The 19613-nt window shown below is 38.6% G+C and overlaps 1 protein-coding gene across 1 annotated transcript in view; it reads right to left on the bottom strand.

Moving 5' to 3' along the window:
* eIF2beta (eukaryotic translation initiation factor 2 subunit beta) overlaps nt 1–19613 on the bottom strand; it is a 176734-nt gene that overhangs the window by 90069 nt on the left and 67052 nt on the right. Inside the window, exon 5 of the mRNA XM_090377660.1 lies at nt 13087–13166. Coding sequence (XP_090233786.1) covers nt 13087–13166 — 80 coding nt within the window. The remainder of the gene's footprint in view (nt 1–13086; nt 13167–19613) is intronic.

Below are 19613 nucleotides of genomic sequence, written 5' to 3'. Positions count from 1 at the left end.
GACTGCTACACAAATTGGAGCAGTGTGGCATTGGAGGCAAATTGCTGCTATGGATAAAGGGGTGGTTGAGGGGGAGAAGACAGAGAGTGGTAATCAATGGACACTGCTCATCGTGGACTAATGTTATTAGTGGAGTCCCTCAGGGCTCAGTGTTGGGTCCATTATTGTTTTCTGTATTTATAAATGATATTGATGATGGTATATCAAGCTTAATGTCCAAGTTTGCAGACAATACAAAGGTTGGCAGGGTTGTCAAGGACACTACTGACACTATGCTGCTGCAACAGGATCTGGAAAGGTTGAGCAGATGGGCTGAGAGGTGGCAAATGAAGTTTAACACTGACGTATCAACTCTGTGGTACTACACTGACAGTGGTAGAGAATGAAAGGGACTTGGGGGTGGTTGTGCAGGCAGATATGAAATTCTCTGAGCAGTGCAGACGGGGCTGCAAGAGTAGCTCATGGAGTATTGTCAATGATATACAGGAATTTTTCCACCAGGGATAAGGTGGTGATTATTCCCTTGTATAAGGCAATGGTCAGGCCACACCTAGAGTACTGTATACAGGTCTGGAGGCCTCATTTCAAGAAGGATGTAGAGCTGCTGGAACGAGTACAGAGAAGGGCAACAAGATTAGTGAATGGAACAAAGGGGTGCTCTTACGAAGAAAGGCTTAAGTTTTGCAAATTACAGTGTCTGGAGACTAGGCACCAGCGAGGTGATCTGATAGAGGTGTATAAAGCCTTGAATGGTTTGAGCATGCTCAATGCTGATGGGATTCTTCCTCTAGCTCAGAATAATCACCTGAGAGGGCATAAATTCAAATTGAGGAAAGACAGATGTAGGATAGACGTGCGGAAATTTGCCTTTAGCCAGCGGGTGGTTGGTTGGTGGAACAGACTTCCATCCCTTGTCGTGGAGGTTGATAACCTAAATAAGTTTAAGGCTCAGCTGGACAGGTATTTTGAACGAACAGAGGGGTGAAGTGGAAGTGGTTTTTTTTTTTTTTTTTTTTTTGGCTGATGCTGCATAAGCTTGCTTTCTTGCATCAAATGCCTCTACTAATGCTAATGCTAAAAGTAGACTAGCTGATCAAGCAGTTGCACCAAAATCTACGAGACTGTGGACTCGGCTGAGCACTATCACAATGAAGATATAGCAGGTCATCCTGGTGCAGAGAATACAACTGATAGAGTAGTAGAAAGATTTTTCTGGCCTACTCTAGCAAATGTTATAACATTTATTCAAAAATGCCATACTTGCAAATCAGAGCACAATTCATATGCAAGGCCCTATTCAAGCAGTCCAAGCTATTCTCTTCAGAATATGATAGGTCCCCTTCCAACAAAATGATGGAAGGAGACCTTCCAAATGTATTTGCTGTACTTTCAGATGGAAAATGGCAACAAATGAAATGTGTTTGTGGACATGTTTTAATGATGGAGGGAATTAGTACCTTTCAGAAAACTAAAATGCTGGAACAGTGGCAGATGCTTTTTGTTACCATCAATTATCTGTAGACATAATAGTCAGCAGATTCTTATTTCAGGCAGAGGGACAAAATTTGTCTCAGAATTAATTCAAATTTGTAAGCTATTAAATCATTACGAAAATTTTTACAACCAGCTGCAAGCCCAATGTAATGGTCTTGTCGAGCACCCGAATAAGACTATTAAAGGAATTCTAGCTAAAGTAGTGAAAGAAATGGTTACCTCTTGGGATAAATTTTTATTCTTATGTAACTTTTCTTAAAACTCGGCATTACATTCTAGTGTCCGAGAAAGGACATTCTTTATACTGTATGGACATGATACATCAATGCCATCAGATGTAACATTAACTTGGAACCAGGCTATGATGATTAGTATTATTATTAGTAATGGCCACACAGTGCAAGGAACCCATGGCTTATGCTGCACCAGCCAAAAAAAAAAAAAAAAAAACATAATAATAAAATAAAAAAAATAATAATAAAACAAATTAATAATAAGAAAATTGAAAATATATATAATAATAAAAATTAATAAGTGAAAAGGAAATGGACAACCTATGCATTTCCCTCCTCCCTTAGGTAATCATCCAGCTGACCTTTAAATATCCTCTGACTGTCAGCCTCTACCACCCAGGTAGGTAACTTATTCCAGTAATTTATATCTCGCTGGCTAAAATAAAATTTCCTGCAATCCAGTCTAAACGACTCCCCCCATAACTTGAAATTATGGCCCCTAGTTCTAGAATCATTTATAACCATTAAAATTTCTTCCTTATTCATTTTGCTTATGCTTCTCAGAGCCTTAAATACCTCAATCAAGTCTCCTCTAAGGTGCCTAGTTTCCAAGATCTGCAATCCACACATTCAAAGTCTTTCTTCATAAGGACACCCTTTTGCCGATCTCACCAGGCGATTTACCCGTCTTTGAACCCTGTCAAGAAGCACCATGTCTTTCTTTAGGTGTGGTCTCCATACTTGAACACAGCAATCCAAGTGTGGTCTAACAATAGCCTTATATAGAGGGTTATGACGTCCTTATCTCTATGTAGAGAGGACGTAGAGATGACGTCCTTATCTCTACTAGTGATTGTTTGATAAATCATCGATAGGACACCATGGGCCCTCCTTGCAACCAGTCTACAATGATCTCTGAGCATTGTAGACTAGAGACTGGATGCAAGGAGGTAGAATTTTAGACTGATATTGATGAACATCTGCAGGAGCTAACATAAAAATTCAGACTGATAAATGAAATAGTCAAACATGTAAGTGAAACAACTGGTGAGAGAAATAGTGCATACATAAATAGAACCAGACATGTTGGGCAATTAAGGTTCATGATTTGGTATAAGTTGGCATAGGTTGTCTATTTCCTTTTCTTTTATTAATTATTTTTTAAAAAATTTTCTTCTTTTTTTTGGCTGGTGCAGCATAAGCCACAGGCTTCCTTGCACCATGTGACCATTGCTAATATTAATACTATAACTGAGAAACTAAGGGAGAATTTATTTAGAAGATAAGACGATTTATTCAGCAAATATAAATATTGTGTTGCCAATGACACCAACGTTATTTCTGGCTGTTCATTACAAATTCCTTTTAAGGCATGAAACTGACTCATTCAAAAACAGAGCTTGACCTTGATTATAATGATTCTCTCTCTTCATATATGGAAGAGAAAAACATTAAGACACTATAGAGAATTTTTAACATCTCTTTATATCTGCATCTCAAGATATTAATATAGAAGTTAACCTTGAAGGAAATGTTTACAATCAAGATAAACAGATAATTCTGAAGCACCAGTTACAGAAAATTAAAATAATATAAATCAACAAGCAAATATCAATAGATAGCAAAACAAATCTGATTGAAACTCAGAAATGGGCCTGACGTAGCCGAGCGAGGTCATGAGCGAGAATGCATAGCACGCGTTCCTTGAGTGACTGGGGTTCAAGCCCGTGACTACTAAATACAATAAATATTTGTATTGACGATTTATTGTAAACTCTGACTTGGATGTCGTGCCGGAGTATTAAAAAAAAAAAAAAAAAAAAAAAAAATCAAACATCTGAAAAGTACAAAGGCACAATCAGAGAAATCATAATACTGTAAAAAAAAAATTGAAATGCATCTGCTGTAATGGTGTAAATAACTAGTGTAAAAATGTATATATATGGTCTAATGAATTTCAGTGGTAGTTTGTAATGGTGCATAGTTTATTTTAAAAAATTATTTTATATATTTTAATTTTTTTAAAAGAAAGGTGGGAGATAGACAGTTCTTACTTTATTTATTTTTTGTTTTCCCACCTAGCATGTTGACTTATATGCTAATCTTTACAGACTGACTCGTATCTAGGACTGTTGTGTATCCTTTAAAGCATATGTACTTTTAAACAATACTACTACATTGTTTTGGATTCCTGTTTCATTTTATTGTATGTTCACTGTTTAGCTAAAGAATATTCTATATATGTTTCCATTTCACTTTTTTCCCAGTTATCACAAAATCAATTAGTGCCTAATTATAACTTAGTGCACTTCTGGTATTCCCATCCCTAAAAGCTTCTTCACAAGCAAATGTATATGCAAAATATGTATTCAGTTTGTCAGTATCCTGAAACAGGTTCATCAACAGTTATCCTATTCACATCTAGTGGGCCAATGTGATTCATCCCTTTTCTTCTAGTGTTAACATAAACAAACAATTATTTGCATTCTAGGTCTTTTCCTTCTGACTGCATCTCTTTCAAATGCTTAATGATTTGTAAGCATGCAGTCTTATTAAGAGTATTACCTCATAGTAAAAATTCATTGCAAATTATGAATTTGTAATGAATTTACAAATTCATATTTTGTAAATAGGCTGCGCAAGGCTACTCTCGTTCCCAAAATGTAAACATTTTGGGAACGAGAGTAGCCTTGCGCAGGCGAAGTTTATACGGCTCCGAAAATAGAAGTTTTTCTGTTTTATTAACTTAAATTGGCATATTAACTTATTTTCTAGAGTAGCTTTATATTCCCAGTTACGATACTTAGTTTAAATTTTAACTTAGATAGAGATTTTGTAGGTTATTACTTAGTATCAGTAAGCGTATCCAATCCACGTGTTTTACAAGTTTTGCAGCTCCAGCAAATGGAAAACTTTTTAACTACAGGTAACCCTCGCTATTCGCGGGGATTACGTTCCTCAGAAATGCCGCGAATACTGAAAACGCGAATACTGAGTTATGGCTCCCATAGTAATAAAGGGGTTCCGTTCCAAAGTATGAAATATATAAGAAAAACTAGTCTAAAATTTTGTCTATGTATGTATTATATGTACCTTCATAATATGACTATATACATAGACAGTACATAGTGAAATGCAAGCATATGGCATCGAAATGAAAATAAGAAACAATTTAATATTAAATGTAATATTTATTAGAAATTTCAAACAAATCTTTCAAACCAGCGTCTTTGCTAGCTAAAAAACCTATCCCGCCAGTGCTATCACCAGTTTCGCTAAAGCGTTGATAAGGAGTTTTGCGTTTTCACGAATGATGAGTGAATTTAACGGAATTTTATTTTGAGTTCGGTCTTCTATCCACAGATTTAAAGCTTTTTCCATTTTTTCTAATTTAACATCACGAGTTACAGAGCAAATTTTTGAAGCAATTAGCGCGTTTTCACGGACACTACGGCAGATTTTTTCTTCCGATTTCTTGATTGATCGTACCGTTGACTCATTGATTTTATAATGTTTTGCCACTGAGGAATTAGAAATTTTATCTAATAACTCAATTTTATTCGCTAATGTCATCACCTTCTTTGATATTTTCACATTTCTCTTGTTATTCGTAGTGATATTTTTGTAGGGGTTAGAAAGAACTTGTCCACAACAGTCACTTTCTTCCGTTAACACACTCGAAAAAGTCTGTTTTTCACCGCAAAACGGTAGATTTATCACTTTTGTAAGCATATCAATTTATAAATTGATAAATTTATTCAATTTATAAGCATATAAATTAAAAGCAAACGACGAAACCTTCCATAACAAGCGCATAACACATATTGAACAAGGATTAGCGAGAAACATTCACGCTCGCGATTTTGCCACCCCTCTCCCCCCACCCACTGAGCGCTGTTTTGACCGGGAAAGATAATTTTAGCCACTCCCATGTGTTTTTTATGGCGGAAAATATTCACGGCGCTTTAAAATTCACATTTTTTAGGTTTCATTTTATATTAAATCGGCGATCGCGAATACGCGAAACCGCGAATACAGATACCACGAATAGCGGGGGTTTACTGTATATTTAGCTGCTTTATTGACTAATTGTTATATTAAATTATTTTCTATAAGTAGCTTATAGACCTAGTCAAGATCCTTGGTTTATTCTGAATTGAGACAGCGAGATTTTAGAAGTTAATTAATACTTAAGTGACCATACATTTACCATTCGTAACTTGCCGCCATTGTTATACGATACATAATATCCCGAACTAGATAACGTTAGCTTAGTACAGTATAGTATATAATATTATCAATTAATCAGTAAAATTTATTAACCTTGTTAAACTTCATTGTTAATTAAATTGCACTTTTTAACTATATACATAACGACTTAGATTTTACAAATTAATTAATTAAGTAACATAATTAATTAATATATAACTGGATATAGAAGTTATAACGGAACTCAGAGATAATACTCGATACTGAAAAAAAATATATATATAGATATATAGTGTTATATAACTGCATAGGGATACAAGTTTAGGGTTATAATTTTGTATTTAAATTGAATCGAAATCATGACTCAGACCAGAGCAGCAAACCAAAGGCTCAAGCTAATGGGAGTGCTGTGGCTCAGGGAAGAACTGAGGGTGGCAGTTGCACTCTGAATCACAGCCTTTTAAAATACAATGATTGCTTGACAATCAGATACGGGACATGATATTGCCAAGGGGAATACCATGTCATGTGTCTTTGTGTGGGCACAATGTAAGGAGTGTGAGGAAATCAGGCAAAAACTCAGCGTTGTTATGGGCCTATATGAGAGCTTAAAGGACAGGGTGGATGCCATCGAAGAATCTAAATTGAGGGGACCATCAAGCTCTCAGATGCCCACATCCAACGCCAGAGCTTTCCCTTGATCATCATGCAACACAGCGGCAACCTCCAAGGCAGAATGCGCTGGTCCCACAGGAACTAGTAGTTGGTGACTATTGTCAGGGAAACGTGGAACACGTTATGTAAAAAGGATAGGTGGAACAGGACCAGGGCATGTCTGCCAGGAGCAAAGGTTGTTGACGTTATAGAGCGGATATCATCTTTTAAAGGCACACAAGGTGATATTGTTGTACATGTTGCCACTAATGATATTAAGAGTAGGACACCGGTGGAATTACCTAACAAGTACAAGACACTGTTGAAAAAAAAAGCCGTGAATTAGGTTTGAATTTGAAAGTGTCTGCAATTCTGCCCAGACATGATAGGAGGGAGTATATGATGAGAGCCTTGTCGATCAATTCAGCCTTGGAAAGATTGTGCAAGGCTCAAGGGTTAGAATTTTTTTCAGCCTGGTCTGTACTTGTTAACAGGAGAGACTGCTTCTACAGGGATGGGATACACTTAAATAGAAAGGAGGCAAGAATGTTTGCTGATGCTATCGAGGCAGTGTTAGGTGGGTTGGAAAACTGCTAGATTGGGGGGATACAAGGACTAATAGATTAACAGTAGCCACTGGCAGAGGTGAAAGTGATTCTTGCACTGCTTCTATTGGAATGAGCCGCAGCCTGGAAAATAAGATGCAGGATATTTCAGAGACTGCTGGGAATCATTGGGGTACGAATAAACACATAGGTTGTGTTAGTGTAGCTAAGAAAAAGAACAGGTGCATGTATACTTGCGTGTACACCAATGTTAGGAGTTTATTAAATAAATTTGATGAATTTGAGGTATTGCTCAAAACATCAAAGGCAGATATTGTGGGGATATCAGAGACGTGGTGTCACACAGATATAAGGAATGCAGAACTGGTATTTGGGGAGTACAATGTGTACAGGATGGATAGACAGGATAGGAAGGGAGGAGGGGTTATGCTATTAGTTAAGAAACACATAAAATCCAAGGAAGTGAAGCCAGTCAACATCACCGGACAGTGCAGTGTTGAGTCAGTTTGGTGTGACATAATCATTAGGAACCGGCCTCTGTAGCTGAGTGGGCAGGAGCGGGAGTGCAGTAGCAAACGCTCTTTGAGTAGACCGGTGTTCAAGCCCCTGACTGCTGAATATGTCGATCTGCCAACCCACACTGAACCAGCGTGGCAGATTATGGTCCATTTCCCTCAGCATGAATTGTTGAGGAGGCTTCCATCGTGCAGTGGGTTGATAATGGCTGCACTTTACTTTAAGCATTGGGAGTAGGAGTGTGTTTTAGGCCTAATGACTCTGATGAGTATAATAAGAAACTGTACAGGGAATTAGAGTGGGCCAGTAAATCAGAGAGTCTTATAATGGGGAATTTTAATTTCCCAGATATTGACTGGAATTTTGGGGCTGGTCACTCACACACTAGCAAGGCTTTTGTGGATTTATTGGATGATTGTTTTCTACATCAGCATGTTCGGGAGGCAACTAGAGGGAGTAATACTCTTGATTTGATTATCAGTAGTGATTCTTCATGCATTAAGATCACTGCCACCTAGTGGTTCCCTTATCTGCAGATAAGGGAACCACTAGGTGGCAGTGATCACAGTGTGCTGAAGTGGGATTTACTCAAAGAGGTAAATACCATCAGGGGTAAAGGGAAGGGTTTTTGCTTTCGTAAAGGCAATTACGGTAGTCTGGGACAGTATTTAAATTCTATACAGTGGGACCAACAGCAAATTCAAAATGGGAAGCATTCAAAGAATTTATCTTGGAAACTACTAGGTTTACATACCAACTAAGAAAATTGTTCAAGGTTTAGGGCTAAATGGATGTCAGATAATGAGACATAAGGTAGAGAGGAAAAATGCATGGGATACCTATAAATTAATGGGTGACATGGAAGCTGGTCTGTAACCAAGTCACAAAGGAGATTAGGCAGGCAAAGGCAGATTATGAGAAATCTTTGGCAAAGGATGCAAAGAAAAACAGCAGAGTTCTTTACCTAACTCTAGAAAGAAAGGGATAAATCAGATTGGTCCACTGGATACTGACAGTTCAACTGTTGATGATCCTGCTCAGGTGGCTAACAAACTAAATGAGTATTTTGCATCTACATTTACACATGTGGAGTTATTCAGGGAGGGGAATGCCAGAGGTGAATTTAAGTCTGGCAATCAGCTAGATGATTTTGTAATACCTGAGAGGAAAGTGGAGGAGAAATTGTTGAAGATAAACATAAACAAGTAATATAAAAAAAAATTTTTAAAGTCAATTCCTACTTAAGTCAACAAAGAAAAATTTTATTTTAGTTACTTTTTATTAAATAATTACAATTAATATAAATATGTATATACATATGACAGAATCACAATATTAAGTGGCAAAACAGAAAGCGAATTTCCTTGCAATTTTCCATTTTCCTTTCTATATATGGTGTTGGACTATTATTTTTATTCACATGTTTCATTTTCCATTTTGTTCCCTCCTTGACTGAGACTAGAACCCAGAATGAAAAAAGAATCTGAAAAAGAAATTTTTTTCCAGCGATCTACACGCTTCGCCACTGACTGTATTTATTTCTAAATTTATATGCTGCTAAATATCTTATATAAGAGAAATTTTTTTTCACCCATATAAAACTAAAATTAATTAAATTTAATTAATGAATTCATATTTGAAAAAACTGTATTAACATCAAGTGTCATCCACTACAAGTTTAAAAAAATTTATTTGAACTTGAGTGGATGAATAAAAAGTATTTTATTAACGATTGAAAATTTGAACAAGATATATATATATATATATATATATATATAGGGAGAGTGTGAACTAACAGTAGGAATTGAAAAAGGCATCCGGGATGGATGGGATCTATCCAGTTATATTAAAGGAGGCAGCAAAGGAAGTAAGCAAACACTTAGCCATAATTATGAGAGCTTCTATGGACTCAGGGGAGGTACCCATGGACTGAAGATGTGCAAATGTGACCACAATTCAGAAAGGAGGATCAAAGGGCGGCACAAGTAATTATAGACCTGTTAGTTTAACTTCTGTTCCAGGAAAATTAATGGAGGCACTGGTTAAAGAAGCACTGCAGAATCATCAAGACAAGATTTCAGTTATAGCTCGGACAAAGCATGGTTTTGTTAAGGGAAAGTCTTGCCTGACCAATTTGATGGATACTATGATGTGGTCACAAAGGAACTGGATGCAGGGCATAACTTTGATATCATACAAAGGGTACTAGGAAAGTTTTGCAATATGACGCAACAATGAATCACAGGAAGCTGCTTGTTGCTGCATGTTGAGACATGTTCATACGTGCATAGTAGCCGCCGCGCCAAGTCGATGGGCTCAGTTATTCATTAGTAAGGTATGTTCGTGTCAGACGGCACCTGGGATTTCTCCCATCTCCGCGTGTGTTTCGCTGTATCGAGGACAGTACACTGCCAAGCCAGAGACTTGAAAATGTGTGGGTCGTGTCTGTGCAGTGTGATATGTTGTGCCCATTGTTTATCCGGCTTATTGGCCGCCAGGCCCCTAGTGGGGCCCGACGTTCCCCATACCCTGCCACGTGGAGGCTAGCCGGGTGTATCCAGTATCACAACAATTTGCTCTGGCAGGTTTATTCATTAGTAGTGAGAGTGTAAAGTGCTTGCGATGGCATCGTGGTCACGAAATGAGATAAGGACAGTTTTGCAGTATAATTTCATGCGTGGTTTAACCATAGACCAGTGCTTAGAAGAAATGACTCTTGCACTAGATGATGATTGTCCACATCGTACAACGATATTCAGGTGGTATAGAGAATTCCAAAGGGGAAATTTCACTCTGGAGGATTCTGAGAGGCCGGGAAGGCCACGAACATCAGTTACGGAGGAAAACGTTACTGCTGTGAGGAAAATTCTTGACGAAAACAGGCGAGTGACCTACCAACAGATAGAGGATACTTTGGGCCTAAATGCACCAGCAATTCGTTCGATTCTGCAAGATCATTTGCACGTGAAGAAACTTTGTTCTCTCTGGGTGCCGCATCAACTGACTGAAGAGCAGATGACACGATGTGTGACTTGGTGCCGGGAGATGTTAAAAAAGTTTGATAAGGGACAATCTCGGTATGTGAACAACATCGTGACAGGTGACGAGACTTGGCTGTACTATTACGATCTGCCGACCAAGGCTCAAAACAAAGTTTGGGTTTTTGATGATGACGACACACCCGTAATTGTCAGAAAATCCCGATCTGTAAAGAAGAAAATGATATCTGTATTTTTCAAATCGAGTGGAATTGTGGAACGTGTCGTTTTGGACACGCAGAAGACAGTCACAGCTAAGTGGTATACTGAACAATGCCCGCCTAAAGTCATTGGATCTATGAAGAACCTGCGTCCAAAGTCAAGAATGGACACCTGGTACCTCCATCACGATAATGCTGCAGCTCACCGCGGTAAAGCCTGCACCGAATATTTGACCACGACAGGACTGAAACTTCTGGACCACCCTCCCTACAGTCCAGACCTTGCTCCCTGCGACTTTGCACTGTTCCCGCATGTGAAAATGAAGCTAAAAGGGAGGCGGTTTTCCAGTGATGAGGTCCTTCTACGGGCTTGGGACAACGAGTGTGCTTTACTCCCTAGTGAAACTTGGCAGAACTGGTTTAAAGATTGGTTTCGGAGGATGGAGAGGTGTACTGAATGTAGAGGAAATTACTTTGAAAAAATTAAATAAACAAAGCTGTATTGCAAAACTTTCCTAGTACCCTTTGTATATTTGGATCTTAGAAAGGCTTTTGATACTGTTCCACATGGAAGACTGCTGAACAAATTTGAGCACTGTGGCATTGGACTTAAATTGCTACCATTGATAAAGGAATGGTTGAGTGGGAGAAGACAGAGTGGTAATCAATGGACACTGTTCATCATGGACTAATGTTATTAGTAGAGTGCCTCAGGCTTCAGTCCATTGTTGTTCTCTGTATTTATGAATGATATTGATGATGGTATATCAAGCTTAATGTCCAAGTTTGCAGACGATATGAAGGTTGGCAGGGTTGTTAAGGACACTAATGACAGTATGCCGAGAGGTGGCAAATGAAGTTTAACATTGACAAATGGTAAGTACTACATATGCGAAGCAGTAACCCCAGAGTATCGTACCAACTGTATGGTACTACACTTAGGGAGGTGGAGATGAAAAAGACCTGGGGGTAATTGTGTGCAGTCAGATATAAACTTCTCTGAGCAGTGCAGATGGTCTGCAAGAGTAGCTCACGGTGTCTTGTCAATGATATACAGGAATTTTTCTAGCAGGGATAAGGAGGTGATTATCCCCTTGTATAAGGGGATAATCACCTCCTTATCCATGGCAATGGCAGACCACACCATTGCCATGGCAATGGCAGACCACACCATGAGTACTGTATACAGGTCTCGAGACCTCATTTTAAGAAGGATGTACAGCTGTTGGAATGAGTAAAGAGAAGGGCAACAAGATTAGTGAATGGAATGAAGGGTTGCTCTTACGAAGAAAGGCTTAAGTTTTGCAAATTACAGTGTCTGGAGACTAGGCACCTGCGATGTGATGTGATTGAGGTGTATAAAGCCTTGAATGGTTTCAGCATGCTCAATGCTGATGGGATTCTTCTACTTGCTCAGAATAATCACCTGAGAGGGCATAAATTCAAATTGAGGAAAGGCAGATATAGGATAGATGTGCGGAAGTTTGCCTTTAGCCAGCGGGTAGTTGGTTGGTGGAACAGACTTCCATCCTTTGTTGTGGAAGTTAATAGCCTAAATAGATTTTAGGCTGAGCTCGACAGTTATTTGGAATGAACGGTGCAGTGAAATGGGAGTTGCTTAATTTTGGTGATCACACGAGAACTGGGATAGTATCTTAGTTAAATAAAATATGGCCTTCAAATGTAAAAAGGTTTCACACCCCTGGACTATACCATCAATATGTTATTTCAGGCTTTAATTTATTATTCACAATCCCGAATGATGTCATATCCATCTTTGAAACATGTAACATTCAAATATCCTACATCTTAATCAAGCTTTTTTTTTTTATTGTATGCTTCACTAATCAGTTCTATAGGTGTACCTAATAAAATGGTCACTCAATACACATTTTTGTGAGTGAGCGAGTGATTAAGTCAGTTCTTTGCAGAACAGGTTATTCAAACATTAAAGCTGTGAATTACATTCTACGTATGTCAATATCCTAAATTAACCATCATACGGAGAAAATATACGACTCATTTTTGCAATACAAAAATAATTAATTAAAAGGTTTATGTCATATTACTTAAAAAAGGAATATTATATTACAGAGATTATTAATGAACATTAATTTATTCTCTGATTTACCCTTAAAGACAAAAAGCTATGTGACAGGTTAATTATTTTTGTAATTAAAACTTGTTATCCATGAAACTAGGTTAATTTACTTACCTCATCATATGTGTAATCTCTATCTGTACCAGCCCAGGTTCCTGATGTTATTATCATTGGTTTGATTTCACTTTCATCTTCTGAAAAAGAATAATTTAAATTTTCTATTTACTTAATTTCATTTTAGATATATTAATCTTTTTTGGATTCGTGCATGCAAAAATAATACAAGCAGCAGTATTTATTATGTACTTAGAAATACATTTATTAGAATACAGATTTTCTTTGTCTCCAAAAGCCGTACCCACACTTTAATCTTAAGTATTTAATGATATGTTTCTAGTAGAACTTTAAATATTATTTTCATCTTTGATTAGTGTTTTGCTGATAAAAGATAAAACAAATACCCGTTAGCTGGATATTTGAAATTCGAACAACAAAAAGAAATTTTAAAGTGACACTAAAAATCAGAGAATCACTCTGAAGTTTAAAGACAGCAAAGACATGAATCTGCCCCATCATCAGTATGAAGAACAATTTCAAAAATTCATGATAAATTTGAGTCATACAAGATTTGTACGAGTAAAAATCTGAGAGACACCACTATCAATATGTGAAGAAAATTTTGGCATGGTATTGCAGTGATTTCCGTGATCACTACAAACTGTAAGGTGAATAGCTTGTTAGAATGGAAGTGTACTCTGCATGCTCAACAGAACAGTAGAAACCTTATGTGCCAAGACTGCTGTGTTATGAATGATGATGATCCTGATCATTAACTTGATTTTTGTGAATAGTTTAAATCAAAGATGTATGAGGATGCAAGATTTTCAGACAAGGTTGTTTAGTCAGATCAGGCAATAGTCACATACTGGTACAGTGAACTGTTAGAACTGTGTGTGTGTGTGTGTGTGTGTGTGTGTGTGTGTGTGTGTGTGTGTGTGTGTGTGTGTGTGTGTGTGTGTGTGTGTGTACGTACGTACTGGTTCCCTGATAACCCAAACATTCGTGTAAAAAAGGCAGGCAATTTACTGGGAGTTACAGTATGCTGTGGTGTCTCATTCAGGGGTATTTGTGTACTGTTTTGAAGGGACAGTTACTAATATGTACCCCCACATACTTAATGTATCCACTGTGTGCCTGCCATTTATGAACTGTATGGGAATAATGTGGTTTACTAACAGGATTGAATGACACCCCATGTTATCATTGTGATTTCATAGCACCTATCTTGATAATCATTTCCAGGACCAGTGGGCACCAAAAAGAAAATGTCGAGTATCTTTCACTTTTAACACGAACTTGACAACTATATATGGGATCAAGAGTGACTCTGTCAAAATAGATAAGAAGTTTAGCCAAGATTCCTTAACAAATATCATCAGAATATCATTTAGCATTAGTAGAGGCATATGATGCAAGAAAGCAAGCTTATACAGCATCAGCCAAAGAAAAAAAATTCCAATTTCACCCATCACTCGCCCCAGAAATTTGTCCAGTTCTTCCCTGAATTTATTTAAGCTTTCAACTTCCACAACAGATGGAATTTGTTCCAGCAATCAACTACACGCTGGCTAAAGGCAAATTTCTGCAAATCTATTCTACAACTTTCTTTCCTCAATTTGAATTTATAACCCCCTGCCCCCCGAGGGTCGTAATCAGGGCAACAGGAAGAATCCCATTAGCACTGAGCAGACTCAATGCTGATGGGATTCATCATCATCAGATCTGCTAGATCTGATGACGTTCTCATAGCTGATGAAGGATGCAGGATAGGCATGTCGATCTCAGCTGTGATGCATTACACACCTTTAGTTCTGTACACAAAGTGGCACCTATAATGCTATTACTTGGTGAATGATCAATTAGTGCATGGAGATCCATACACAGGAGAAAGAAACTGCTTCCATGGGTTTGCCACATCTTTTCGCAAGTGAACTCAGAGGATATGTCTATGTCATGTCTGATTGTATTTATGTTTAATGTAGCCCTGTTAATGGAATAAAGATGAATACTGGTTAGCCTCCAGCTAAGCACGACTGCCATTTACTCATTCAAGGTAATCTATGCTCATTTTAAAAGAAAAGGACTGTGCTGATTGCCTATGTACTAAGATATTAGTTCTACAAGCTTTAAAAGTCTTCATTTCAATAAACTGCTGACAGTTGATTACAGCAATTCTTTTAATGCAAAATGAACTGCAATAATTTGTTGTAAAATAGGAGTACACTTAAATTCACTTCACTACAGAACATTCAAGCTCATATCAAAGATGACCTATATGTTACCAGGCAGTACTAGTGTTCACCAGTAAATGGGGAGCTATTTCAATTAAGTTCCTAAGCAGTAGAGCAAGAACAGAGCAAAACAAAAATTAGAAATTACTTGCTTCTGATGATTCAATCTTGCGAAACAATTTCCTCTGCATACTGTATAAATTATACTCCCTATTTTATAAATCACAACCAAATTTCATAGCAGTAAACTCAGAATTCCATAAGTACTTATTACACATTGATCCTTGAGGCTGTCACAGACATTCTCTCAGATATGCCAGACAAGCTGCACTTGCTATCTGCGAGTCTAAAATGCTGATGGAACTGATATTCGGGTGACACTCAAGTCAAGTGGACCCAATTTCGGCAAAGTCCGGATGGTCTGTGACAGCCAAATCCTCTGCTTGCACCTTCAAGATGGTGGGACTGTTAGTAATCCTGGGTATATCCTCCCTGCACAAATACATGGTGAGTGACAACCCAGGTGTGAACCAACATAAGCAGGGGTTGAGGTGTGGCACCCACACCACATGGAGGAATGCCGGCCCTCTATGTTACCAGGCAGTACTAGGTGGTAGATGACTCATCAACCGGTGCAACACCACCACCACTTTGCTTATTGGAGGCTTGAAGTGGTGAAACCCATATTTATTCTCTAGAGCTAAGTTCTGGTCAACTCTTCCCTATCTCTTCCATCATGCAGTATGATTGATGACTTTTGAGGTTATGATGAACATCGTGGCGAGATCAAATATTCCTTACATTTCAAGGGTACAGCTCTAAAACGGTGTTCGCAGGCCGGCCACTAGTTAGTATACCGGACTGGACCTATTGGTAACTCTCTAGGAGGCTTCCGGATCAGCTAGTGTATAATCTTGCTACCTCTACTCTGCTAGATATTGACTGGAGGGAGTCCTAGTAGTGTGCATCCGGGAAGCACTGCACGAGGCCATGTTATGTCAAGGATCTGGGTATATTCTTACCATGTGTACGCCATATCCGAAAATTTCATTACTTCATACAGCATGTACCATCCACTTTTTCTTACTATTGAATACACCATGAATTGTCAAACTAATAGAGCAAGCTTATATGCGAAAAGATCTAAACCTCCCAAGCACTTCCTAATTCATTTCACAAATATACGTGGTGTCAATTCTAATCTTAACGATGTCCATTTCCACTTGCAGTCTGCCAAACCCCATGTACTTTTTCTGACAGAATCTCAGTTATCAGTTGATTCAACTACTGCTCACCTCAGATGCCCAAATTATTCACTGTATGATTCCTTCTGCCTCACAGGTGGTACTTATGCATATGTCCGTTCTGATATTCCCTGTCAGAGACTTGGCAATTTGGAATCCACTCTCTTTGATCTTCTCTGGCTTAAAATCTCTCTACCTCATTCGGTAAAATTCATCTGCTGTCTCTACCATTCTCCCAACTCCATTAATCACTTGGAGCTTTTTAACTTCCTCTCTTTGCAACTTGACTTTCTCCAGTCCAACTTTCCTAACAGTGAGGTAATTTTCTTTGGTGATTTTAATGTTCACAACTCCAGCTGGCTTCCATTTTCTAGTCACACTGACCCAGCAGGTCGAGGCTTTTGCAATTACTAATGACCTTGCACAGATTGTTCATTTAACTACAAGAATACCGGCCAATCCTAATCATACAGCCAACATGCTTGATCCTTTCCTCACAAACAGCCCTTCTAAGTGCACGGTCGAAGTGAGAAGTCCTTTAGGTACTTCAGATCACAACTTGGTGATTGTCTCTTCTCCAATGGAACCTTTATCTCATGGCTATTTCCAACCTTGTGTTGTTTGGCATTACAAGAATGCAAAATGGGATGACCTGCGAGACTTCTTTTCTTCTTTTCCTTGGTCGGATTACTGTTTCAAAACTTCTGATGTCAACGTTTGCTCAGATCATGTCAGTGAAATTATTCTTGCAGGAATGGAATCCTTTATCCCACACTCCACTTTAAAATTTCATCCCTTATCTAAACCTTGGTTTTCCAATAAATGTGCTAAGGCTGTTCAAGAGAACAATGTTGCATATCGTAATTGGCTTGTTTCTAATTTTTCAGTCTCATTTTCTGCCTACACCAAAGCTCGCAACAATTGCAAAGCAGTTATTAATCAGTCCAAACTAGAGTTTGAACAGGCTAAGAGTAGAAAACTTGCTTCTTGCCCTAATGGTAGCCGAGAATTCTGGTCCCTTGCCAAAGCTATTGGCCGCAACTTTTGCCCATCTCTGCTCCCACCTCTGTACAAACCAGATGGTTCTGTTGTCACTTCAGCCAAGGATAAAGCTGACCTGCTAGCATCCCATTTTTCTTCCAACTCATGTATTAATGATATTGGTAAAACACCTCCCACCATTTCCAACACGTTCCATTCAATGCCTTCTGTGGTCTTCCGTCAAAAGGATGTCAGAAGGATTTTGACGAATCTTGATGCTAAGAAAGCTCCAGGTCCCGATGGTATTTCTCCACTTGTTCTCAAAACCTGTGCTCCTGAACTTACTCCTATTCTTTGCCGCCTTTTTTTTACTATCTTATTCCACAGGTGTTTTTCTTTCTGCTTGGAAATTTGCTCCTATCCAGCAGTTCCTAAAAAGGGTGTTCCTAAGATCCGTCTCATCCAATTATTGTACCATTGCAATTACTTCTACTCTTTCTAAAGTAATGGAGAAATCAATTAACCGCCAACTCTTAAACTACCTAGAAAACTTCCGTCTGATCAACGATCGCCAGTATGGATTCCGTAAGTATCGATCCACTGTTGATGTTCTGGCTTATGTAACCCTTTTATGGACTAATTCAATGGAAAGGTTCTGTGAAACACAAGTAGTTGCTCTTGACATATCAAAGGCTTTTGATCGTGTTTGGCACAAAGGTCTTCTAAACAAGCTTCCATCTTATGGTTTTCCAACTGTTTTTAGTAATTGGTTATCCAGTTTTCTCTCTGATCGCTCACTGAGGGTGATGGTAGATGGCTCTCTGTCTTCTAACTTCTCCACTAATGCTGGTGTCCCCCAAGGTTCAGTTCTTTCCCGCACTCTTTTCCTCTTGTACATTAATGACCTTCCATTGACTGGAAACCCTATCCATAGGTTTGCCGATGATAGCACATCACATTCCACTTTCCATTTTGAGAAACCTTGCCCTGTTCAATCAGCTTCAACTTCTCGAAAATCTGCTACCAATTCCTTAAATGCCGATCTTCAGGTAATTTCTCCAGTGGGGCAAAGACAACTTAGTTGATTTCAACCCTTCTAAAACTCAGCCTTGTCTTATATTTCGCAAAAAGGATTCTTCTGCTCCTATGCTTATCTTGAGTGACACTCCGATTTCTAGGTAAAATGATATATCTCTTTTGGGATTACCCCAACTTCTAATCTCTCTTGGCCCAAGCACATTACAAATATTGTTTCCTCTGCATCTAAAAAACTTGGTTTTCTCTTTTTCTCAGCGTTACATTTCTTCCAAACAGCTGCTCACTCTGTATAAATTGCAAATCCGCCCTGCCATGGAATATTGTTCCCACACCTGGGGTGGGGCCTCCAAGACCTCTCTCAGGCTTCTTGATTCCATTCAGAAGAGGGCAGTTAGGTTAATTAATGATTCATCTCTAACAGAGTCTCTCCACTCGCTGTCTCATAGACATACTGTTTCTGCTGCATGCCTCTTCTACAGATACTTCCATGGGCACTGTTCTTCTGAATTGGCTTCTATAATTCCTGCTCTCTCTTTCAAAACAGTCTGAACATGTGCCGCCACCAGCCAACATCCATTTACTGTCCAACTTCAAACTCATAGAACCAACTTTTCATCTTCCTTGTTTATTCATTCAACTCCGTTTTCTGGAACAACCTTCCTTCACACGTATTTCCTGAAAATTACAGTCTACAAATGTGATAACAGAGCTATAGGATGGAAGGACTTGCCACTTTGGGTGATTGAAGGTTTAGGAATTAGTTTAAGAAGAGCTGTCTTCCAGATAACAGGGAATGTGCTTCCATTGAGACATTTGTTGAATACAGTCGGAAGAGCAGTCGGACGTAATTTGTCGAATTGTTTGATAAAGATGTCCTTTATCAAGTGCAAAGTGTGTTAAGTGTCTAACGGCACCAGGGGTTTCCCCCATCTCCGCGTTGCCTTCATTGTGAGTGTACCAGTTCACTGGGAAAGCCAGAGATTTAAAAAGTGTGTGGATCATGTGAGTGTTATGTTATGTACCGTTGTTCTTCTGGCCATTTAGCCGCTGGACCCCAGCTGAGACCCAACATTGCCCGCACTTCGCC

The sequence above is a fragment of the Mastigoproctus giganteus genome, chromosome 7, assembly GCF_048544385.1.
Source record: "Mastigoproctus giganteus isolate SK-2022 chromosome 7, ASM4854438v1, whole genome shotgun sequence".
NCBI lineage: Eukaryota > Metazoa > Arthropoda > Arachnida > Uropygi > Thelyphonidae > Mastigoproctus > Mastigoproctus giganteus.
This window is presented reverse-complemented; position numbering and strand designations above follow the sequence as displayed.